Genomic DNA, 26,424 nt, shown 5'->3' with positions numbered 1-26,424 from the left:
ATTCTTTTCTAGTGCACATGGAACACTCTCAAGGATAGACCATATGTTGGGACACAAAACCAGCCTCAGCAAATTTAAGACTGAAATCATACCAAGCATATTCTCTGACCACAATGCTTTGAAATTGGAGACGAACTACCAAAAAAAAAGCTGGAATAAACAGAAATATGTGGAGATTAAACAACATGCTATTAAAGAATGACTGGGTCCAAAAAGAAATAAAAGGAGAGATCAAAAGACACATAGAAATGAGAATGAAAATACATTGTATCAAAATTATCAGGATGCAGCAAAGGCAGTATTAAGAAGGAAATTTGTATCATTACAGGCCAAGAAACAAAAAAAAATCCCAAATAAACATAACACTTTAAAAAACTGGTAAAAGAAGAACAAATGAAACCCGAAGTCAGCAGAAGGAAAGAAATAACAAAAATCAGAACAGAACTAAATGATAAAAAGACAACAGAAAAAAATTAATTCAACAAAGAGCTGGTTCTTTGAAAAGATTAATAGAATTGACAAACCCTTGGCTAGACTCACTAAGGAAAAAAGAGAAAAGACACAAATGAACAAAATCAGAAATGAAAGAGAAGTTACAACGGATACCACAGAAATACAGAGGCTCATATGAAAATACTATTATTGTAAGGATGATGATATATTTTGCAAGTTCTAACACTCTAGTTTGTTTTTCTTTTTTTTCCCTTTGTTTCCTTCTCCTCCTCCCTGATTCAATTGCTCTGTTTTCCCAACATTACATACATACCTCATTAATCTGGTTAATTACTAAAACACGGACTTAAAAGAAACTATTTCAGCCACCATAACCAGGCTGCAGTTCCCTTGCAATTTTCCACCAGATGACACATGAATCGATCTTATGACGGGGTCCAAAATAACATCTTGAAGTAAACCGGATCCCAAGAGGAGTTTCCCCAGACGTCAGAACCCAGGAATCACCTGACTACCTCCCCTTTCCCTTCTTAAGCCCCTTCTCACAGGCCTATAAAACCTTCTGGCCATTCTAAGAACAAGAAAGATGGCCTTGGAGACAGGAGTCCGCCATCTTCCCATAATGCCGGTATTTTGAATAAACCTCCTTTTCTTTCCACCAACCGTTGTCTCTCAAACTTTGACTTTCCTGTAGCAAGCAGCCAAACCTGGATTTTTTTTTTGGTATGAAGGGCTATATGCCACCAAATTCAATAACCTAAAAGAAATGGACAAGTTCTTAGAAATATATAGCCTTCCTAGACTAAATTGCGAAGATCTGGAAAATCTAAATAGACCGATCAACAGTAAGAAAATTGAAACAATCATTCAAAACCTCCCCAAAAGCAAAAGTCCAGGACCTGATGACATCACTAGCGAATTCTACCAAACATTCAAAGATGATTTAATACCTTTTCTCCTCAAACACTTCCAAAAAATTAAAGAAGAGGCAATACTTCCTAACTCATTTTATGAGGCCAACATTACTGATACCAAACCCTGATAAGGATAATACAAAAAAAGAAAATGACAGACCAATATCTCTGATGACTACAGAGGCAAAAATCCTAAACAAAATACTAGAAAACAATACAGCAATGCATTAAAAAGATCATACATCATGACCAAGTGGGGTTCATTCCAGGGCACAAGGATTTTTCAACATATGCAAATCAACCAATGTGATACACCACATAAACAAAAGTCAAAAATCATATGATTATATCATTAGGTACAAAAAAAGCATCTGACAAGATACACACTCATTTATGATTAAAACAATAAAATGGGTATAGGAGGAAAGTACCTCAACATAATGAAGTCTATATATGACAAACCCTCAGCTAATATACTCACCACGGAAAAACTGAAAGCTTTTCCTCTAAAATCAGGAACAAGACAGGGATGCTTCCCTATCACCACTTTTATTCAATACAGTATTGGAAGTCCTGGCCAGAGCAATCAGACAAGAGATAGAAATAAAAAGCATCCAAACTGGGAATGAAGAAGTCAAATTTTTGCAGATGACATGATTCTTTTTTTGTTTTGTTTTGTTTTGTTTAGAAATTTTATTGGGGAACAGGGCGTTTTTCCAGGACCCATCAGCTCCAAGTCAAATAGTTGACTGCAATATAGTTGTGGTGGGCGCAGCTCCTTGGCCCATGTGGGAATCGAACTGGCAACTTTGGTGTTATGAGTCTGCACTCTAACCACCTGAGTTAACCAGCCCACCCTATGATTCTTTACATAGAAAACCCTAAAAACTCCACCAAAAAACTATTAGAAACAATAAACAAATACAGTAAAGTTGAAGGATACAAAATCAATGTACAAAAATCTATTCCATTCCTATATACTAACGATGAAATTACAGAAAAAGAAATGAAAAAAACAATTCTTTTCGCAATTGCAACAAAAATAATAAAATACCTAGGAATAAAGGAAACAATGGATGTGAAGGACCTATACATTAAAAATTATAAGACATTATTTAAAAAACTTCAAGGGCCGGCCAAGTGGCGCATTGGTTAAGATGGCTTGGGACGCCAGAGGGCCCCGGTTCAGATCCCACATATGAAGGCCAGTGATACTGCCCTCTACAGCTAAGATGCTGAACAACAGCTCAACCTGGAGCTGGGCTGCCATGAGTCAATGGCAACGGCATAGGCTGCAGCCCATGCTGCAGTGGGTTGCCATGGGCTGCGGTGTGTAGCCAGCAGCCAGCATGAGCAGCCAGCAGCCGCCATGAGCAGCTGTTCAGAAGCCAGCGACTGATCTGCCTCGCCTGGGAAGAGTGCAATGATGGTGCCAACTTGGGCCAGTGAAGCAAAGTCCTCCACAACTAGACTGAAGAACAAAAAGACAGCAACTTGTCTGTTCCCCTTCCCCCAATTCCCCAGCGCTGTTCCCATCCCCCAATTCCCCAATAAAAAACTTAAAAAAAAATTCAAGACACAAATAAATAGAAAGATGTTCCATGTTCATGAATTGAAAGAATCAACAAGGTTAAAACAGCCACATTACCCAAACCAATACACAGATTTTATGCAATCTCCATCAAAATCCCGATGGCATTGCTTCAAGACATAGAACAAAACATCATCAGATTTGTATGGACTCACAAAAGACCCCACATAGTCAAAGCAATCCTAAGAAAAATGAACAATGCCGGAGGTATCACACTCCTTGACTTCAGCTTGTATTACAGGGCAAAAATAATCAAAGCAGCATGGTACTGCAGAAAAACAGACACACAAAGCAATGGAACAGAACTGAGAACCAAGAAACAAACCCAAATATATATGGGCAAATTAATTTTAAACAAAGGAGCCAAAAACATACAATGAAGAAAAAGAAGCCTCTTCGATAAATGATGTTGGGAAAATTGGAAAGCCACATACAAAAGAATGAAACTAGACTGCTCTCTGTCACCATATACCAAAATTAACTCAAAATGGATCAAAGACCTAAACATCAGACCTGAAACAATACATTTGCATAGAAGAAAGCATAGGTACTAAACTTATGGACCTTGGTCTCAGAGAACATTTTACTTAACCTCAAAGGCAAGGGAAGTAAAAGCAAAAATAAATGAATGGGACTATATCAAACTAAAAAACTACTGCATCAACAAAACAAAGAGGTAACCAACCGAATGGGAGAAGATATTTGCAAACAACACCTCTGAAAAGGGGCAAATATCCAAAATATACAAAGAACTAATACAACTCAACAACAAAAAAACAAACAATCCAATTTAAAAAATGAGCACAGGACCTGAACAGACACTTATCCTAAGAAGACATACAAACGACCAACAGAGAAATGAAAAAATGCTCAACTTCACTAGCCATTAGGGAAATGCAAACCAAATCCACGATGAGATATCACCTCATACCAGTTGGAATGGCTATCATCAACAAGACAAGTAATAACTTGTGTCGGACAGGCTGTGGAGAAAAAGGAATCCTCATACACTACTGGTGGGAATGTAAATTGGTGCAGCCATTGTGGAAAACAGTATGAAAATTCCTCAGAAAATTAAGAATAGAATTACCATATAACCCAGAAATCTCTCTACTGGGTATGTATCCAAAATATCTGAAAGGATTTACCCATAAAGATATAGGTACCCCTATGTTCATTGCAGCATTATTCATGATGGCCAAGACATGGAAACAACCAAAGTATCCTTCAATAGATGACTGGATAAAGAAGATGTGGTACATATATACACAATGGAATATTAGGCAGCCATTAAGAAAATCTGAAATACTGCCATTTGTGACAACATGAATGGATCTTGAGATTATCACACTGAGTGAAATAAGTCAGACAGAAAAAGTCAAGAACCATATGATTTCACTCACATGTGGGATATATTGGGTCGTCGGGAAAGTCATGACGTATTTTTCTACGTTTTTCAATGTCAAAATGTGTCATGACTTTCCCGATGACCCAATAAAACTGAAAGCAGCAAAGGAACATGACAAAAAAAGAAACAAAAAGTCATAGATACAGACAACAGTTTAGAGGTTACCAGAGGGTAAGGGCGGGAGTTGATAGAAAAGGGAAAAGGGGGTCAAATACCGGGGATGCCAAAAAAATGTATACAAGTGGACTCTTTGGTCAACATTGCTCAAGCAGCAGTTTGCCATAATCAGAAGTGTCTGGACACTGATGGTAACCACTGTGAATACCTCTTGTAATGGCAGAAGTCAAACTATCTTTTGTCATCGGTATATATTATTATAATTTTAAAAGTTTTTTCCTTTCTTAAAATGTGTATACATTTTTTTGGCATCCTCTGTATATGGTGATGGAAGAACTGACTCTGGGTGGTTCACACAATGCAATATATACAAGGTGTGATTAAAAACTACAGTGAATGTTAAAATTTAAAAAAAAATTATTACAGTAAAAGACACATTGCGATTTATCCCCTCAAAATACTCCCCTCTTTTCGAACACACTTATCCCATCACTCTTGCCACTTTCTGAAGCAATTCTGGAAGTCCTCTTTTGTGAGTATCTTTCATTGTGCTGTCATGGCTGCCATGATGTCCTGAATAGATTCAAAACATTTACCTGTCATGGTCATTTTGACTTTGGGGAAGAGCCAGAAGTCACATGGTACCAGATCCGGTGAATAACATGGGTGCAGACACACCGTAATATTTTTATTTGACAGAAATTGCCATGTGCGACAAACGTTGTGTGACATGGAGCTTTCCGTTGTGATCCAAAAATATGGTGAGTGCTGCTGCCGAGTGCCATCCAATGGAAAGGCAGGGAGCTTTAATAAGGGAAGTGGCGCATCAAACCTTAGTAACAGTGTGTGACAAGTTTCAATTAGTTTGGTGCAGTCAGTCGGATGTGAGCTACAGTTGAGAGAGGTGTGTTTTAAAGTGTGACGTAAATCATCCTCCATCATGACAACGCTCCATGTCACCCATCGCTTCTGGTATGTGGCAGTTTCTGTCAAATGAAAACATTACAGTGTGTCCTCATCCACCTTATTCACCGGATCCGACACCATGCAACTTCTGGCTCTTCCCCCAAGTCAAAATGATTCAGGACATCGAGACAGCCACGACAGCACTCACAAAAGAGAACTGCCAGAACTGCTTCAGAAAGTGACAGGGACAATGGAATAAGTGTGTTCGAAGTGAGGGGAAATATTTTGAGGGGGATGAATAGCAACGTGTCTTTTACCGTAATAATTTTTTTTTATTTAAACATTCACTATATTGTTTGATCACACCTTATAGATGATACATTATAGAAATGTACACTTGAAGCCTATATAATTTTATTAAACAATGTCACCCCAATAAATAAATAAATTTTTTATAAATCTATCTTCCTTTCTTCTGCTGCTGATCCAGCAATGTTCTGAATTATTCAACCTCTTAGATACCTTATTAAAAGGAACTAGTCCAATATACTGAAATGGTACCTTTCCCAATGTAAATTAACAAATAGATTTACAAGTTGGTTAAAGTAAATTAATCACAGAACCTGATCAATTCAGATACCCTGACAAAATGGACTTTCTGGATCTATGAAATTGACAAGCAGACTCTAGATGACAGGATGCTACCACCTCATCTAGGGGGTCAGCCTGTCTTTTGGATGAAATTTCCACCTCCTCCCGGTCAGCTGCCACAGTACTCCAAAGTAAGTTATAGAACAAAAAAAAAAGGACAAGGACAAACCTTTCCACCAATGATGAGACCAGCTGAAAAGTCGTGGTTCTTCCCTACTTTTCGGAGAACCTCAAAGGTTTGGTAGGCCAGCTCTCTCGTAGGTGATATAATCAGAACTCCCAGCCCATCTGCTGAGGTCCACTGTAGACGATACAAGGCTTCTAGCACCTTAAAAAAAAGACAAGTTCGTTTTCAGAAACTCCTCAGAGAAGTCAGCTTTTTGATTCCTGAGTCAACCTTGCCCTTCCAGATCAGAGGCACCTGTCAAGCAGAAGGCATACAAGTCACGAGTTTTATCCAATCAGAAAGAAATTGTTTGCTTTGTTTTTTCTTGTTTCTTCCATGCTTCAGAAGTATTCTGCCCCAAGTCATAGAGGGAAGGAAAAAGAAGCCCCACAGCAGCTCAGCTGCTACCAGAGACACACCGTGAGGAAACTGGTAATCAGTGAAAGGTATGTACAGTCCACAGACTGTTAAAATAGATTTCATAAAAATATGTCATCATTTTCTGAACAGAAACCACATTAAAAATAAACTCATCTGTATAGCTGCTATAGTTATATACACTATTTTCTAGTTGTGGAGTGACACCATTATAAAAAAATTAGGATTTAAGAGAAAAATGGTTTTACAAAACTTGGAATAAAAACTCCCATGTGATTTTTCTGAGCCAATTATTTTGTAGGAATTAAATTATGACACCAACTGCATAACTGAAATATAAGTGAATTCCTAAGGGCCTCTATTGACAGATATCACTGTCCTAGAAAATTCTCAATGAGTGACCCAATCTTCTTAAAGTGAGCATATTTCAGCTTTATCCAAAAACAAATGGCAAGTATAAATGTCACTGGCAGGTTTGCAAGAGTGAGAACAGAAACAGCCTTGACCCCGGTCTTACAGCAAAGCAGAACCATTTTAACTTGCCACACTTCAGAAATGTAATGGCTTGTCAAGGCACAATAACTCATTCAATAAGTTACTGACTGCTTACCATGGACAAGGTGCTGTGCTTAGGACCTGGGGAATAAGGTAAAGAACAAGACAGATGTGGCACCTGTCTGACAATGCTTGCATTCTAGCCAGGGAAATATCAAACACAAAAGAACTCTACATATAAGTATTTACAGTTATACCTTGGTTTGCAAGCATAATTCATTCCGAAAACAAACTACTCATATTGCAAGACATTGCTCGTTTACCAAGTTAAAATGTATTAGAAATGTTTGCTCGTTTTGTGGAACACTCGCAAACCACATTACTCGCAATCCAAGGTTTTACTGTATTTCTATCTAGACAGAGAATGTTTTAAAATCATGAAACAGAAAATCTGACCCAATATGAATAAAATACTTACTGGAACAAGGAAAGCCAAAGTCTTGCCAGATCCAGTTTTGGCAGCCCCAAGAACATCTTTACCTTGCAAAGCCAAGCCAATGGTCTGCTTCTGTATCTCAGTTACCAAACGGTATTGGGCTTCCTGCAAACCTGCAAGTGTGAAGGGCAGGAGAATGACACTTTAGAAAATTCCTACAGAACAGTATTATGGGCTGAACTGTGCAGCCTCCCCATATGATGAGGCACTAACCCCCCAGTACCTTAGAATGTGACTGTATTAGGAGACAGGGCCTCTGAAGAGGTGATTAAGTTAAAATGAGTCCATTAGGTTGGGCCCTAACACAATCTTACTGGTGTCCTTATAAGAAGGGGAAATTTTGACACACAAAGAGACACTAGGGGTGTGAATGCACAGAAACAAAACCCCATGAATAGGCACCAAGATGGCAACCATCTATAAGCCAAGGAGAGGCCATCTATAAGCCATTATGACCCTCAGAAGAAACCAACCCTGCCAGCATCTTGGTCTTTGGATCTTCGGGCCCCAAAACTGTGAGAAAATAAATTTCTATTGTTTAAGCCACCTAGTTTGTGGTCTCTTGTTCTGGTGGCGCTCACAAACCAATACAAAATGTGTCATGTTTTTGTTTGTTCTCTTGCTTATTTTAACATAATTAGGTTTCAATTTAAATGTCCAGAGGCCCTAGCATCTTGTTTTTTCACTACTGTTCTTTAACTAGTCTAGAAAGGATAAGAATGACAAACTGGTAAAACTTAAATTGTTTTTTTGGTTTTTTTTTTAAGTTTATTAGGGTGATACTGGTTAGTAATATAAGTTTCAAGCGTACAATTCTATAATACATTATCTGTATATTGCATTGTGTGCTCACCACCCAGTCTAGTCTCCCTCCATCACCATAAACTGGCCCCCTTGACCCTCTTGGTCCTCCCCCAACCCCTTTCCCCTGTGGTAACCACCTTTCTGTTGTCTGTATCTATGAGTTTGTTCATTTGTTGCTTTCTGTTTTATATCCCACATACGAGTGAAATCACATGGTTCTTGTCCTTTTCCATCTGACTGACTTCACTTAGCATGATACTCTCAAGATCCATGTTGTCGTAAATGACAGTATTTCATCTTTTCTTGTGGCGGAGTAGTATTCTACTGTATATATGTACCACATCTTCTTTATCTGACCATCATTGAAGGACTCTTAGGTTGTTTCCCTTGTCTTGTCTACCATGTATAATGCTGCAATGAACATAGGGGTACATATATCCTTAAGAATATTTTCAAACTTTTCAGTAAATATCCAGAAGAGGGATTGCTGGTCATAAGTTCTGTTCTTAATTTTTTATGGCTCTCCATACTGTTTTCCAAAATGGCTGTACCAATTTACATTCCCACCGGTAGTCTACGAGGGCTCCTTTTTCTCCACAACCTCTCCAACACTTGTTATTAATTGTCTTGTTGATGACAGCCATTCTAACAGGTGTGAGGTGTTATCTCATTATGGTTTTGATTTGCATTTCCTTCATAGCTGAAGTTGAGCATCTTTTAATGTATCTGTTGGCCATTTGTCTGTCTTCTTGGGAAAAGTGGTCAGGTCCTCTGCCCATTTTTAAAATAGGATTGTTTGTTGAATAATATGAGTTCTTTATGTTTTGGAAATTAGCCCCTTTCCGGAGGCATTGTTTGCAAATATCTTCTCCCATTCCGTTGGGTGCCTTTTTGTTTTGTTAATGGTTTCTTTTGGCTGTGCAGAAGCTTTTTAGTTTGATGTAGCCCCATTCTTTTTTTTTTTTTGCTTTTATTTACCTTCCTTTTGGGATCAAGTTCATGAAATGCTCTGAGACCAAGGTCCAAAAGTTTAGTACCTGTTTTCATCTATGTATTTTATTTTATTGTTTCAGGTTTTACATTTAGGTCTTTGATGTGTATTGAGTTTAATTTTTATGGTGTCAAATAGAAGTCTAGTTTCATTCTTATACATGTGGCTATCCAATTTTCCTGACACTGTTTGTTGAAAAGGTTTTCTTTTTCCCTTGTATATTTTTGGCTCTTTTGTCAAAAATTAGTTGCCCACGTACATGAGGGTTATTTCTGGGCTCCCAATTCTATTCCATTGGTCTGTGTGTCTGTTTTTCTGACATACCATATGGTTTTGATTATTGTAGCTTTGTACTATAATTTGAAGTCAGGGGCTTTGTTTTTTGTGGGTTTTTTTTCAGGATTGCTTTGGCTACTCAGGGTCTTTTGTGGTTCCATTTGATGGGCATTGCATTAAATCTGTATATTGCTTTAGGTAATAAGCCCATTTTTAACTATGTTGATTCTTCCAATCCACAAACATGGAATATCTTTCCATTTCTTTGTGTTTTCTTCTATTTCTTTGAACAAATCTTGTAGTTTTTAATGTATAGGTCCTTCACATCCTTTAAGTTTATTCCCAGATATTTTGTTTTTGTTGCAACTGTAAATGCAACTTTTTTTTCATTTCTTTTTCTGGTATTTCATTGTTAGTATATAGGAACACAATGGATTTTTGTACATTTTGTGTCCTGCAACTTTATGGTATAGTAAAACCTTGGATTCCGAGTAATTTGGTTTGCAAGTGTTCCGCAAGATGAGCAAACATTTCTAATGCATTTTAATGTGGTAAACGAGCAATGTCTTGCAATACAAGTAGTTTGTTTCTGGAACAAATTAAGCTCGCAAACCAAGGTATTACTGTTTATTGTTTCTAATAGTTTGTTGGTGGAATCTAGGGTTTTCTATATAAAGAATCATGTCATTTGCAAAAAGTGACAATTTGAGTTCTTCATTCCCAATACGGATGCCTTTTATTTCCTTCTCTTGCTTGATTGTTATGGCTAGGACATCCAGTACCATGTTGAATAACAGTAGTGAGGGTGGGCATTCTTGTCTTGCCCCTGGTCTTAGAGAATAAGCTTTCAGTTTTCCCCCACTGAGTATGATATTAACTGAGGGTTTGTTGTATATGGCCTTTATTATGTTGAAGTACTTTCCTTCTAAACCCATTTTATTGACTGTTTTAATCATATATGAATGCTGTAGCTTGTCAAACACTTTTCCGCATCTATTGAGATGTGATTTCTATCCTTTAGTTTGTGAATATGGTGCATCACATTGATCGATTTGCATACATTGAATCATCCATCCTTGTGCCCCTGGAATGAACCCCACTTGATCATAATGTATTATCTTTTTAATGTAGTGTTATATTCGATTTGCTAGTATTTTCTTTAAGACTTCTGCATCTATGTTCAGAGATATTGGTCTCTAATTTTCTTTTTGTGTTGTCCTTGCTGGTTTTAGTATCAAGGTAATGTTGGTCTCATAAAATGAATTAGGAAGCACTGCCTTTTTTCAGTTTTTTGAGAAGGACAGGTATCGTCTTCTTTGAATGTTTGGCAGAATTCACTAGTGAAGACATCTGTTCCTGGACTTACCTTTGGGGAGGTTTTTGATAACTGTTTCAATTTCCTCATTGCTAATTGATCTATTTAGATTTTCCAGTTCTTCATGACTCAGTCTAGGAAGGTTACATTGGGTTGTCGGAAAAGTCATGACGTATTTTTTCTGTTTTTTGTTGCAAAAATGCGTCATGACTTTTCCGACATTCCAATATATTTCTAAGCACTTGTCCATTTCTTCTAGGTTATCAAATTTGGTGGCATATAGCTTTTCATAGTATTTTTATACAGTTCTTTGTATTTCTGTAGTGTCCACTGGAACTTCCTCCTCTTTCATTTCTGATTTCCTTTGGGTCTTCTCTTTTTCCTTAGTGAGTCTAGGCAGAGATTTGTTAATTTTATTAATCTTTTCAAAGAACCAGCTCTTTGTTGCATTAATTTTTTTTATTGTCCTTTTATTCTCTATTTCATTTAACCCTGCTCTAATTTTTATTATTTCCTTCTTTCTACTGACTTTGGGTTTCATTTGCTCTTCTTTTTCTAGTTCTTTAAGGTGAAATTTTAGGTTATTTGAGATTTTTCTTGTTTCTTGATGTAGTCCTGTAACTCCCTTATTACTTTTGCTGCATCCCAAAAACTTTGATATGCCGTATTGTCATTCTCATTTGTCTCTATGTATTTCTTATCTCTTATTTCTTCTATGACCTAGTCATTGTTTAGTTACATGTTGTTTAATCTCCATATACTTGGCTTTCCAGCTTTCTTTCTGCAGTTGATTTCCAATTTCAAAGCACTGGGGTCAGGTAATATGCTTGGTATGATTTCAATCTTATATTTGTTGAGCTAGTTTTGTGCCCCAACTTATGGTCTATCCTTGATAATGTTCCATGTGCACTAGAAAAGAACGTATATTCTAGTGTTCTGGAATGAAAACCTTTGTAAATATCAATTATGTCCATTTGCTCTAATGTGTCATTTAAGTCCAGTATTTCCTTATTGATTTTCTGTTTGGATGATCTATTCATTGCTGTCAATGGGCTACTTAGGCCTCCTACTATAATTGTATTTTTGTCAGTTTCTCCCTTTAGTTCTGTTAGCAGTTGGTTTATATACTTTGGCACTCCAAGGCTGGTGCATATATATTAATAAGTGTTATGTCTTCTATATGTATTGTCACCTTTGTCATTATGAAATGACCATCTTTTATCTGTTACCTTTTTTATCTTCAAATCTATTTTGTCTGATGTAAGTACGAAAACACCCACTTTTCTAAGGATGCCATTTGCTTAGAGTATCATTTTCCACCCCTTCACTTTGAGTCTATATTTGTCTTTGCAGCTGAGATGTGTCTCCCAATGGCAGCATATAGTTTGGTTTAGTTTTTTGATCCATCCCACTATTCTGTGCCTTTTAATTAGTAAGTTCAGTCTATTTATAATTAGGGTGATTATTGATATATGACGATTTCCCATAGCCATTTTATCTTTTGTTTTCTGGTAACTGTGTTGTCATTATTTCTTTTTCCTTGTGTTTCTGTCTGTTATTTTAATTTGTTGGTATTCTGTGATTTTTTTCCCATTTCCTCTTTTTTTTATGTTATGTGTCTCTATAATTTTTTTTTCTGGTTACCATTAGGTTTATGCAAAAGAAAATTTCATATATAAAGGTAGTCCTTTTTCTTCTGATTGCATCTTACCTCCATTCACTTATGCAAGTTCAATCCTTTCCCCTCTCCACTTTTATGTTTTTGTTGTCACAAATTATCCCATTTTATGTTGTGTGTTCATTTCCAAATTGCAGTAGCTACTGTCTTTTTTTCCAAATGCTTTTACCCCCTTTAACCTTTACGTTACATTTAAGCATGTAATACTCTATTCTGAACAAGGATTGCAATTTCCTGTTTCTATTTTATATCCTTACAGTTTTATATCCTTTTGTCTTTTTGTTTCAGGTAGAAGAGCACCTTTTAGCATTTCTTGTAATGCATGTACAGTGGTGATACATTCCCTCAGCTTCTGTATGTCTGTAAAAGTCTTTATTTCTCCTTCATAGCTTGTAGGGTTTCTGCTCAAATATCCGATGATAATCTAATGGGGTTTCTTTTATAGGTTACCATCTTCTTTTCCCTAGGTTACTTGAGAATTCTTTCTCATTACATTTTGACAGCTTTAACATAATGTGCCTTGGAGAAGGCTTTTTTGGATTCTGTTCCCTTCTCCCTCTCTTCTGTTATGCCCATTTTTCTCATATTGCTCTTTCTAATGGAGTCAGATAGTTCTTATATAGAGTTTTCATTTTTTTCTTTCTCTAGATTCTCTCTTATTCCACCTGAGTCATGTCTCAATTTCTATCTTCACTATCACTTATTCTTACACCCATCAGGTCTGCTTTATTTCCTAAGCTTGCTAGTTCATTCTTCATCTCATTTATTGAGTTCTTCAGCTCCAAAATTTCTGTTTAGCTCTTTTTAATAATTTCAATCTCTTTGGTTAAAGTACTCCTTTTGTTAATTTTATTTCTGAGCTCACTGAATTGCTTTTCTGAGTTTTCTTGTATCTCACTGAATTTTTTCAGAGCTGTAATCTTGAAGTCTCTGTCATTTAAATCACAGCTTTCCATGTCTTTAAGTTTATTTTCTGGAGATTTTTCATTTTCTTTCTGATTTCCCTTGTTACCTTGGTTATTCATGGTGCTTGATGGGCTATTTCTCTGCCTGGGCATTTGTGAAAATGAAATCTTTTTTTCTTTTTAAAATATTTTACATTTCACTGTTTAGCAGATTGCTAAATAGAGGTCTTTCTTTTGTTTTCCAGTAAATGGTGTTGAAACAGAAGTTTTTATTTTCTTTTACATGTACTACTGGGGCTTCCAGCGTCTCTATAGAATGGTGTCGCCTCAGCAGCAGAAAATGCCCCATATTCCCCAGGAGGTGGGCGTCCGCTTTCCAACCCAGTAACCTCGTCTTGAGGTACCACTGATCAGGACTAGATGTGGCAGGCTATGGGTCTCCTTGGTACCACCTTCCTGTAGCCAGAAGTCGCAGGCACAGCCACTCTGTCTGAGTTGATCCAGCTGCCTCTACCAGACTGCACCACCATGGCGGGAGAGGTGGGGAGAAGCAGGTTCACACATTCTCAGCTCCGTTCTATCCAGTGGGTTTAGCTGCAATAAGTACACACCACTTAAGCTGGAAAGTGTTTTCCAGCCCTTTGGTGATCTGCTGAGTAAGGGTTTTACTTCCAGGCGGGCCACAGGGGGATGGGGTGGGCAGATTCCCACATCTGCAGAATCCTTTGTCTGGTGGTGGCGGGCTATAGAACACTGCAATCCTTTGTACCACTTCTCTGCCAACCCTGGGCCCAGCCTCAATATGTGCCAATCGCCCAAGACTGATTGCTGTCTCTGTCCTTCCAGTTTGCCCTGTGGGGATGCATTCTCTTTACTGCTATTGAATCTGCACTGGGATGGCAGGGAGCCTCAGAATACATGTGGCTTCTGTCTCTGTTCTTACCCCCATCCCATCATCCCTGTTTACTTCCATCAGCCCACCTTCAGATGTCTTAATGCGCAGATCTCGCAGATGTGTTTGTGTGTTCAGCAGGGACTCCTCTGTTGAATTATAGCTGTGCAACTTGTTGTAACTTCAAGGGGAGAGACCTGGAGGTCCTCTCATACCACCATAATGCTTAATAGTTTCTTACTGTAAGTTTTTATGGTATCAAAAGTATTTGCCAAAATAAGATTTTTCAGGTAAAACTGTTTGTAAATCTTTTTCCATTTATAAAAAGCATCAAGAAATCCAACATTTACCTACCTTTCAATGTTTTTTTAGACAAGGGGAAATCTGAAAATCTTGTAATTTCATTTACATTTATCTGAAAAGAAAAAGGGGACTATGTCAGGTAAGACCAAAAAAACGTACTATATAACTGATTTGTTTTACAACAAAACTATTTTTTTTCCTACAGTGTGCAGCCTAGCTCTCCTTTGGTACTGCAGAATTGAATTCAACCATCACTTCTAATTGAAAACCATCATTCCATCTGAAAGGAAATATGCCTTGAGGAAGTTGTTATAAAAAATATATAGGGCCGGCCGAGTGGCTCAGTTGGTTAAGAGCTCGCTTTTGTTTGTAACCATTTCAAAAGGAAAAAAAGAAAAACCTCCTTTCATTCAACACAGACTACTACCTTGAACATTCTTCATCTCTAAAATGTTAACACAATAAGTCATCACCACGTCAATTTTAGGAAGAAAACTTACCTTCAGCCCATCTTTTATATCAGTTTAAGAAATAAGGGACAAAATTACTACAAGCCACAGACCATAATAATAATAGTTTTATTTACACGTTGGAGAATTGGAATTAGTTAGAGAAATATATCTTGTTAGCACAAACCTTTCAAAATTTTAACCATAAACCAGTGGCATGTGAAATCCAACCTGACGGCTATGCATTTAGAAGTACACTGAAGGAGGGGTATTATTTAATAATAACTAGGGGAATGTCTCTGTCACACTCTGAAGCCACAATAAGTAACATTTTGTCCTCCACTTTACATTATCTAAATATGCATTACTGATGCTCTTCATTAGCATCAACCATCAACCCAATTTTCTGAATTTCATTTTGGCTGCTCAGGAGAATTATTTTATTACGGATGCTAAAAGCTAAACCTACTATTCAGATCTGGGAATAGGCTGCCCAATTATTCATGATTCACAAAAGGGGAAAGTTGCATTCCTAAGGTTCATTTATTTAAATTACACTCCAGGCAGTAAAGGATGACAGCTTGTATTTCATTTTACAGTTTACACATCTTCTTTCCCAGGACTCTTAATGTAGCCCAGACAGGGTTATTTTCTGGACTCAAAGGCTGAAAACACAAATATTAAAACATTGCCTTAATCCCTACAAATTATTCCAGATAACATTGGAGAGGCAGCAGAATCAGTATACTAGCATCAGAAGGAGAAAATTACCTCATTTGGAAGGTAATCTCCCAAACAGGACATTAAAATTAGGTGCAGTCCATCCTCTCACTTGAGCTATTACCAGCTAAAAGCTATTTTCACAGCTAATGGAATGCTTATAAAAACAGCCAGACAGGCAACACACTCTTCAATCCACATCAGAGACAAAGCATATGCAAAGTGGGCTATTCCAATGAAATACCGTCCATCTTTCTAAAGTCTGTTAACCTCCTAGAGGGAGAGTCTAGAAGAATAAAACTATTCCAGCATTCTATGAGCCATTATAACGTAAAGCTATACACCACAGTCTTAGAAAGAAGTCACCAAAGAACCAAAGGAAATTTTTATTCCACTGATGCTCTAGAATGGAGGTCAATAAACTATGCCTACAGGTCCAATCCAATTTGGTGCCTATTTTTATAAATACAGTTTAACTAGAGCACAGCTACAACCATTCATTTACATATTGTTTATATATAGTTGTGACAGAAGCAGAGAGACATTTACATATTACTTATGTAGTTGTGACAGAGACTGTACGGCCCACAAAGCCTAACATAGGCGTACCTCGAAGATACTGCAGGTTCAGTTCCAAAACACAGCAATAAAACAAGTACATTAGTACCTTGGTTTGTGAGCATAATTCGTTCCGGAAACAAACTACTCGTATTGCAAGACATTGCTCGTTTGCCAAGTTAAAATGTATTAGAAATGTTTGCTTGTCTTATGGAACACTCGCAAACCAAGTTACTCGCAATCCAAGGTTTTACTGTATTACAAAAAGCTAGTCATAATCTTTTTGCTGGTGGAGGGTCTTGTCTTCAATTTGTAAAAAATGCAACACCTGTTAAGTGTAATAAAGCAAAATGCAATAAAACAAGGTATGCCTGTATTGACTATCTGGCCCCTTTACAGGAAAAACTGACCTAGTTTCAGAAGACTCTCAATTATATTCCAAAAAATACTTAGAAACCACAGAAAATTGCTATGGTTCCTACAAACAAGATAACACTCTCTTTCCCATTCTCTTCATCCCTTTCTTTTCTTAGAAAAACCACTCCTATCTTCCCAACCTTCACACACCCTCTAAAATCTGTAGCATTCTTCTAAAATCAAAGAACAGATGTTTCAGTGATGGGACCTGTTAAGAACCCAACAGTGGTGGAAAAGCTAGAGGAGGCAGAGTGGAGAACAGGATGGATATCACTTAACCACTCTCCTATCACAGGCATACGTCATCTTATTGCACTTCATTTTATTGCATTTTATAGATGTTGTGTTTTTAAGAAATTGAAGGTAAGACCCTCCACCAGCAAAAAAAATTACAACTCACTTTATTGCGGTGATCTGGAACTGAACCTGCCATGTCTCCAAGGTACCTCTTCTTTCTCACAAAAGTGAATAGTGCTTTTGCATACCAAAGCAGGAGAAAAAAAGTATAAAAACCTTCTAGAATGCTCCACCTATTGCAATCAAGAGAAGTAATCTGTCTCAAATTATACCAGCCAAAATTCTGATTATGACAAAAAAGAAAGAAACTCAGATTAGAATGCAGTGCCTATACAGCACAACTGATTACAATAAAAATCTAAATGCAGAGTTTGAGTCCTTCATCAATGGTGAAAACAGCTGAACTAAAACAAATAGTTCAACATCTCTCAATACTTCAGTCCCCAACTCTCCATCAGTCCCTCCAGAACTGACCTCCCACATGGCGACCTTAGAAACACATCACCCAGCTCTCCCAGGGAGTACAGCTGACTGACAATGTCAACAGTCATTCCATGGATCCACCACTGAAAACACCATGCTTCCCTGGCCTGCTCCCAATAACTGAACATGGCAGCAGTAGGACCGCAGGCCCATTCCAGCAGGACGGGGGATTCCCCGAATGGGCAACTTTGGCTCAAAGACACCCCATCAGCTAAAGCGTTCTTAGAACTGTGCTTTGGCCTGACTCTTCTTACCTGCTCCTCCTTCCTTCTTCTCTCCTTTCCCTCCCTATTTCTGTTCCCTCTCCTTGATCTTCTGACATTTTCCCCCAATAAATCTCCCATTCACTTAATCCCATCAAGGCATCTGCCACTCAGAGAACCCAAGACTTAGACTATATTAATAGTCTCCTACCTGTTCTCTTGGCCTCCCGACCATTTATAGCTTGGATATGTTCTTTAACTGTCCCCTCAGAGACTCCCCACTGTTTCCAAATAATGTTTCTGAGCACGGCCTCCATATATAAATTTCCTATTGTTGCTGTAACAAAATACCACAAACAATGGCTTAAACCAACATAAATTTATTAGCTTACAGTTATGAAAGTCAGAAGTCCAAAATGTGTCTAACTCAGCCAAACTCAAGGTGTTGGCAGGGATGCATTTTTACTGGTGACTCTAGGACAGAATCTATTTCCTTGCTTTTTCAAGCTTCTAGAGGCTGCCCACATTGCTTGGCTTATGGGCCCCTTCCATCATCAAAGCCAGCCAGCAATGGATGGACAAGTCTCTCTCACTTTACAGCACTCTGGCACTGACTCTTCTGCCTCCCTCCTCATTTAAGGGCCCTTAGATGATTGATCACATTAGGCTGAGCTGAATAACCTAGATCAATCACCCTATTTTAAGGTCAGCTTATTGGCAACCTTAATTACCCCATGCCATGTAACTTATTCATAGGTTCTAGACATTAGGGTTTGGACATCTTGAGACCATTATTCTACATACTACAGCCTCCCAAACTATTCACAGACCACCTCCAACCCTCTTCTCCAACCTCATCTGAACCCAGTTCAGGAACACATACCACTCTCTAAGGTATGCTTCCCCCCATCAAAGAACACCATGTATTTTTAAATCTTTCTGTATTTCTTCATGTTACTCCCTCCACCTACAATGTCCTTGCCAATCTTTTCTATCTGGAGAATACATCATTCAAGAGCTAGCTCCACTCAGGGCTACCACAAACCACAGGACAGTTTGTGCACTACACCAAGGCATCTGGTAAGGCTGAGGTGCGGGGCTGAAATCCAACCCACATTCAGTTCCACAAGCCAGGCCTGAGGCTGCAACCACCAGGAGGAAGGATAGCGTCCCCAAAAGAAAAACGTTTTTTTAATTCATCTGGCCAGAAAGAACGCTGTACCAGATAACTCAACCTTTCCCCCCTAATTACACCATCCTCTAACTCCATAGCACTGTACGTATTTATTACTACGTTTGTCAAAATGTATCAAGCCCACCCCATCTCCCTAGGGACGCAAACATGGATTTTTTTCCCACCTTTTTTATGTAGGCCTCAACAAGTACCTGTCAAATTGTTTTAAAGCGTTTCCGAACCAAATTGTTCAGTATGTCACCAGTGAGACTACTGAGCACCAACTGTGTACTGCAGTGCTATAATGAAAGTTTTATGCATAAATGCTATCATCTGAGGAGCCATACAGTGAGGGTCTGCCCCTCAGTTACCCAGAGAGTAACAAATCTGCTTTGACGTATTCTAGTATTGTTAGCCCTGGCAATTTATTTCACACTGCATTTATTTCTTGACAAGGTCTTAAGAAAATATTTCTATGATTTAAAAAAATAAAACAACACAATCCTAAGGAGGAAAAACTGCTCCTTCAACTTAGTGAAAAGATTGAGATTTAAACATCTGAGCACTGCAACGCAGTAAAGCGTAGTGCTTTGGAGCTGTGGCATAAGATGTAGACTACCTGGGTTAGAACTTTTCACTTACTAGCTTTTTCACTTAGTTTAACCTTGCACAAATTATTTAACCTTGCTGTGCCTTACCTCACCTGTTTCAATGCTTGGTTATTTAAACAAAATTGAATTAAAAGACAAAAAAAAGTTTCCTCACCTATGTAATAGGAACAATCTCATAGAGTTCTCTGTTGAAGATATGCTAAGTCAATATGTATAAATACTTGGTAAACGTTAGTAATTTAAAACAAGAGACCAAAAAAATTGGAACAATGTTATCAACTAAAATACAGCCATCTGGAATAGGTCATTGTGCACCACACAGCTAAACACCAACTAAGCGCCCACTCAAGGACAAGCACTGTGCAACTAGTCTCTGGGCAGAGCAATGGTGAGCATATCAGTGGTCTTCGACTTCCAGAGGTTTATGGTCTAGTGGGAGAGTTAACAAAGAAGTTAAAGAAGCCAATCATCACAGTCTGGTGATAAATGCTATAATAAAGGTGTATACAAAATGCTACAGACAGATAGTAGCCCCAACTCCACCTGGGGATGATAGGAAGAGAAGGACAAGCAGGTGTCCCTAGGGTGGAAGAATGGGGATGCTCCCTGCAGTGGGAACATCAAGTATCAGGGTAAGAAGCATCAAGGAGCATGGACAATTCACAAAACTACAAGTTGTTCTTCTACATATGCCTTTGAAAGGCCGCTTGGTTTACATACATATCTCAATGAGCCTTACAACACTCTGGATGGTTAATAATCTCTATTGAACGAAGAAACAAACTCAGGAACATTAAGAAACGCAACTAGTCAATACCCAAACTGATTGAGATTTAAACCAAGTCTACCAAACCACAAGTAACTTACACTTTTACTGGACTGGAGCATGTTGACACATTAAAGTACTTGACCATTTCCCTGAAAGTAATTGGGAACCAAGGAAAGGTTTTAATCAGGTGTTTGGGATTGGATTTTTGTCTTGGAAAGAATCATTCTAGCAGCAATAAGAAGCATAGATTAGAGGGGGATAAGGTCTAATGGGCAAATCCCATCAGCCACTTGTTTTATTAACTGAAGTTTTGCTAGAACACAACTAGTATATTCATCTGTTTAAGTATTTCTATGGTAACTTTTGTGTTACAGTGTCAGAGCTGAGTAGTTCCACCCTTCTGATCTGCAAAGCTGAAACCATTTACTATCTAGTCCTTTACAGAAAAGGGTTGCTGACCCCTATTATAAACAATAGCTACTGTAGTAATCCAGGCAAGGGATGATGGGGCTTAAACTAAGGCACAGTACTGGGGATGGAGGAGCATTTCAGAAATTTAACCCTCCGTCGGACACAACTGATCTCACAGATTCGTTGCACACAAATTTTCAAATATCTAACAGTTAACTTAAATATCCTGACTCATCGTTTCCGTATCTTCCCCCTCTACTGTAACCTATCACCAGTCATGTTTATGACTTAGTACAGTCAAGACGTATTTCATAGCAGCATCTTTATTTTCATTCATTTTCAATTTAAATATATAAATGTCATACACACTTTTAGTAGATGCATTGCACCCGAACTCGTAACTTTTGCATTGCGCCCGATGGAGGGTTAAGAACAACAGATCACCAGTGTGACTGATTTCAGACGTTAAGAGTGGTAAGAAGGAAGTCTCCAGGATTACTCCTAGGTTTCTAGCTCAGCAGTCTGCTTAGATGGTGAGCTAGGATGTAGTAAGCTAAATAAAAGTCTCCAAATATGTCCATATCTTAACCCCCAGAACTGTGAACGTTACTTTATATGGCAAAGGAGACTTTGCACATGTGATTAATAATCTTGAGATGGAAAGATTATCCTCGATTATCTAGGTGGGCCCCAAATGCATTCAGAAGTGTACTTATTTTTTAAAGGCAGTAGATTTGACGCAGAAAAGGAGAAGGAGGCAGAGATTGGAGTGATGAAGCCATAAGCCAAGGAACCCAAGCAGCTACCAGGAGCTGGAAGAGGCAGGAAACGGTTTTTCCTACAGCATCCAGAGGGAGAGTGGCCCTGCTAACACCTTGATTTCAGCCCAGTAAACTGATTTCAGACTTCTGACTTCTGTGAGAGAATAAATTTCTGTTGTTTTAAGCCACTGAGTTTGTTGTAATTTGTCACAATGGCAATAAGGAACTAATACACAGGACTGCAAACTTAGAAGGAAAAGATAATGAGCTCAGTTTTGGACTTGTGGCATTTAAGGTATCTTATGACACAGGTAAAGACATACAACACAGTCAGGAAAAAAAAGATATGAACTCAGAAGAGCTCTATGTAGAATACAAACAGAAGGAATCATTGATCCACAAGAATAAACCTTGAGATTACGCCAGGAAAGAGAATACAGTGAGAAGCAGCAAGGGCTGCGGCTATACCCCCCCACCCCCAACAATTCTAGTCTCTAATGAAGTCAAAAATGCAATCTATAATAAGTTATTTTACAATGCTTTTTGAGGTTCTGTGTATATAGCCATAATAGTAATAATACATAGCAGCTCATATATGGACTATTTATGTGTCAGACATTGTGTAGAACGCTTTACATGCATTCTTACTATTATAACTCCCCACAACAATTTGTAAAGTAGACATTATCATGCGTTTTAAAGACCAAAAAAAAAGGAAGCTGACCCAGTAAGTAACTTGCCCAAAGTCAGGTGAGCAAAAGCCAGGATTAGATCATCATCACCTTAACTCAGAAGCCCAAAACAAACTCTAAGCTCTATCGAAACTTACTGTTGAACTAAGGGTTTAAAAGAAAACTGTATCAGCAGAACACATGGTGATACTAATCCCAGAAATGTCCCACATGTAAAATCCCTGCATGCACTGCACTAGAAGGGGACAAATCACTGAGAGGCTGATGAGGTGGGTGAAGGTCAACAGACATGGGCATTAGTGGAAGGTGCACTGACAGGGCCAAGGAGCCTGAGGGGGAAAGAAGGCAAGAGGTCAAAATGATAACTACAGGGAAACTCATCTAGGAACATCAGCTATAACGTGGGATGGTAGGTACTAGAAACAACGCCAATGCTTGGAATGGGGACATGAAGCCACTCGAGAGAATGATACGGGCACAGGAAGGAAGATGCACAACTTTAAGGCATGCAAGCCTGGCATAATGATTAAAAGCAAAGGCTTTGGAATTAGAAAGACATAGGCCTAGGTTCCAATTCCACACCACCCAAGTGGAAGAGCTTAGGACAAGTATCTTATCATCTTGGAGGAGCCTCAACGGTTCTTCTCATCTGTAAAATGGGAATAAGACCCATATCTCTGATCAAATCAAATCATTAAGGCAAAGCATATGGTGAGTGGCTTAAAATGCAGGTGTCATTATGATTGTATCATTACGTGTATTACTGTAACTTACAACATTCATCTCCCTACCCTTAAGTACCACTGCCTTTCCATCATTTTATCAACAGTGTGGTGAGAAAAGCGGCCAGAATGAGCAAGAGGCCTGCGTTGGGGCACCCAGCTTACCACCTGTAGGGCTTCAACAGGGCCCCCCAGTGGCACCTCTCAACTCATTCCCTTCTCCAGCCCGATGGACTGCTGACTCCCTAAGCTGGGTCCCCAGTGACCGGTCGGCCTCCTCCCACTTTAGCTTATCGCCGCAGTGACACGCAGCTGCCGGCCCACCCACGCGCATCAGCCGCTGGCCTGCGCCCCCTCCCCAGCCCGGGCCTCACCTTCTCGTAGTTCTGCATGAGGCGGCTGATAACCTCGCGCTCGACCTGCCACTCCGGCTTCTTCAGCTGCTTCCTCAACTGCTTCTTTTGGCTCTGCTTATGGCTGTGTTTCTTCTTCCAGCGATTGAAGCTCCGCACCGGATCCGGCCGGGGTTCCCGACCCGGAGAGTCGGTAGTTTTGCCCATCGCGGCGGCGGCGGTGGTGGCGGCGTCAGCCTAGATCGCACAAGACACGAGACGCTTCAGGCCAGGCGGAGGAAAGGCTCTGAGAAGACGCGGAACCAGCGTGGGGCAAAAGGACTACTGCGCGTGCGCGAAATCAGAAGCCCGCCCCCCGAGCTTTTGAACCCGGGGCACGCGCCAGTGACGGCAAGGAAAACGGGGGCGGTGATTGGTGACTTGGATCCCGCAGGGCGTAGCGGAGGAGTCCCGGGGATATGGAGGCGGAGCGATCTGAAGAAAAGGGCGGGGTTGAGTGCCTTCTAGAGCACTTCGGTTCTTTAAATGAGTGCATGCGCGTTGGTTGTTGTTACTATGGTGATGTAAGAACTAGTTAACACTTGAGGACTGTTCACAAATAGCCCTTTTAATCCTAAAGGGCTAAAAAAGATTTGGAAGTGTGCCTGGTAACCACTACAAATAAAGGCAAAACTTAAGTGTGGGTAGGGTCCATACTAAAATTTAGGAGGGAAATATTAGTTCCTCATACATTGATATCCCATTTAATACTATTCATCAGTTTCTACTGTAAGTTTTTCCATAGTTGTGGTTGTTTATCATCATAATTCTCCAAATTACCTATGTCTCTAAAACTCTGAAAAACCTGTTATGTTTTTTCAGGATTTTAAAACTTTTTTCTAAAAGATTAACTTCTTTGAGAAAGCCTACAAACAGCGATACTCCAGTAATGATGACCACAATTGTCACCCAGATTTCGGTTTGTAAATACTATTTTTTCTTTCAATCAAATGAACCAGAGCTCTTTGTATTTACAGCTATTTCTTGGAGATTCCAGGGATAGGGCAGCGAAAGCACAGGATGAGCCTGGCATGTCTTGAGATGCTAAAAAAAGAAAGAAGAGCTCAATGCATGATGGGAATAGCAGGCACACAGTTCTATTATATTTCTTGACCTAGGTGGTAGTTACAAGAATGTTTGCCTAATAATACTTCATTAGGCTCTACTCTTTATGTAGTTTTCTATAAGTATATTTTTTCGATAAAAATGGTTTAAAATATAAAATGTCCACACCAAAAGAGTCGTGCCAGATTAGTACTGAGAAAATACATTTAAACATAGATGTTGTCAAAAGTATACCTTTGGCTAGCATCCTAACCTTTAGATAACTTATCGTTTAAAATATCAATTTATAAAAGAGAACATTGCTTATTGCCTCTAATTGAGTCTTAGCGGCAGGATAGCCTCAACTGGACTTTCACATCATATATTTTATAACGAATTCAAAATTAAGTAAATGTTTGTTTCAATGCCCTTCCATGTTTCAACAAAATGAAAGATAGCTTACAAGTCTTGAATGATATAAAATTTTCAGTAGTGTAAAAAAAAAGATTTTTGCTGTGTTTTTCACCATTAGGTTTAAAGAATGTACAACGGATATAGAATGCTCTAGAATTACATTTTGAGAATCTGCCTGTCAAAATGTATTATGTTTTCATATACAATATTGTGGCACTGTCATATCTCTGACCTCCCAATTAATAATAATAATAATAATAATAATAATAATAATATATTAGATAGTGTATATTATTTTTAGAACTGAACTTAAGTTTCCCAGTTATCAACCTATGGGCAAGAAAATACTTTTCTTTCTTGAGGTGAGATAATTTTCAACTTGCCATAACATCTGCACCTCAAACTGTAGCATCTCAAACTTTGGTTTGAACTCAGTCTTCAGCAAATCTTTTATTGCTTTTGTTTTGCAGGGAAGTAATTGATCAAGATGGTGGCCAACATGTTATCATGATGTAATGAGAGAAGGGGTGCATCATCTCAAATCACAAAGATTTCTCCCCTTCACGTTATTTTGTTTTCTGCTCTGTATTTATAAATAGTCTACTAAATATGTAGATCAATGAGATTGTTCCCCAGTTAGTACATGTCATCTGCTGAGTAAATTCTATGTTCACATGTAGAAGTATAGGATTTTAGAAATCCGCAAATTCACAATAATTATCTCTTCTGCATGGGATCTATGGAAATTGTTACTAAAATAACTGAGCAGTATTAAGCATAGCATTATTCAAGTGATTCAAAGGGTTGGGGGTTTTTTATAGATCATTCAACACCTGATTCTGTAGAAGGCATCTTGTTTTTGTTTGTTCGTTTGTTTTTAATTTTTTTATTGGGTAACAGTGTGTTTTTTCCAGGACCCATCAGCTCCAAGTCAAGTCATTGTCCTTCAATCTAGTTGTGAAGGTTGCAGCTCAGCTCCAAGTTCAGTCCCCATTTTCAATCAAGTTGCAGGGGGCGCAGCCCACCATCCCATGCGGGAATCAAACCGGCAACCTTGTTGTTAAGAGCATGTGCTATAACCAACTGAGCCATCCAGCTGCCCCTCAAAGGGTTTTATTCAATGCATCTGCAATAGTGTTAATTATTTGTTTTTATAGGTTACCCTCTAAATATCATCTTTATTCCATAGCATCAATAGTTACATATACTCATAGTTTACTCTTTCTTTTTTTTTCTTTTTTTTGGGGGGGGGCTTTTTTGTTTGTTTGTCTGTTTTTTTGCTTTTCATATTTTTTTTTTAATCCAGAATGGATAAAAAAATCAATCAAGGATCCAGGTGCCAGACATAGGCCAGAAGATAGCTAGAAAAGTATGCCCTAGGAAAATTAGGAAGCCTTATGACCTTGTTTTAAAAGCTGTCCTTAAGAACCCTGGTGCACTGTTGGTGAATTACAGATTGGTGCAGCCATTTTGGAAATCAGTATGGAGGTATCTCAAAAAACTGGAAATGGAACTACCTTATGACCCAGCAATTCCACTCTTAGGTATTTATCCAGAAAAACCCAAGA

The 26,424-nt window shown here is 38.6% G+C and overlaps 1 protein-coding gene across 2 annotated transcripts in view; it reads right to left on the bottom strand.

Annotated features, from left to right (window-relative positions):
• The window catches only part of DDX10 (DEAD-box helicase 10), a 288,326-nt gene extending 264,602 nt beyond the window's left edge, over positions 1-23,724 (bottom strand). The window contains exons 1-4 of one of the 2 annotated variants that reach the window (XM_019624111.1): positions 23,381-23,724; positions 14,791-14,851; positions 7,558-7,688; positions 6,210-6,368 (exon numbers count right to left, since the gene is read on the bottom strand). In XM_019624111.1, coding sequence (XP_019479656.1) covers positions 6,210-6,368; positions 7,558-7,688; positions 14,791-14,851; positions 23,381-23,566 — 537 coding nt within the window. In that variant the 5' untranslated portion in view covers positions 23,567-23,724. The remainder of the gene's footprint in view (positions 1-6,209; positions 6,369-7,557; positions 7,689-14,790; positions 14,852-23,380) is intronic. The other variant, XM_019624110.1, reaches the window with a different exon arrangement.
• Positions 23,725-26,424: the final 2,700 nt, after the last annotated feature.

This window comes from Hipposideros armiger, unplaced genomic scaffold, assembly GCF_001890085.2.
Source record: "Hipposideros armiger isolate ML-2016 unplaced genomic scaffold, ASM189008v1 scaffold_580, whole genome shotgun sequence".
Lineage (NCBI taxonomy): Eukaryota > Metazoa > Chordata > Mammalia > Chiroptera > Hipposideridae > Hipposideros > Hipposideros armiger.
Note: the sequence above shows the minus strand (reverse complement) of the source record. Positions and strands in the feature narration are given on the sequence as shown.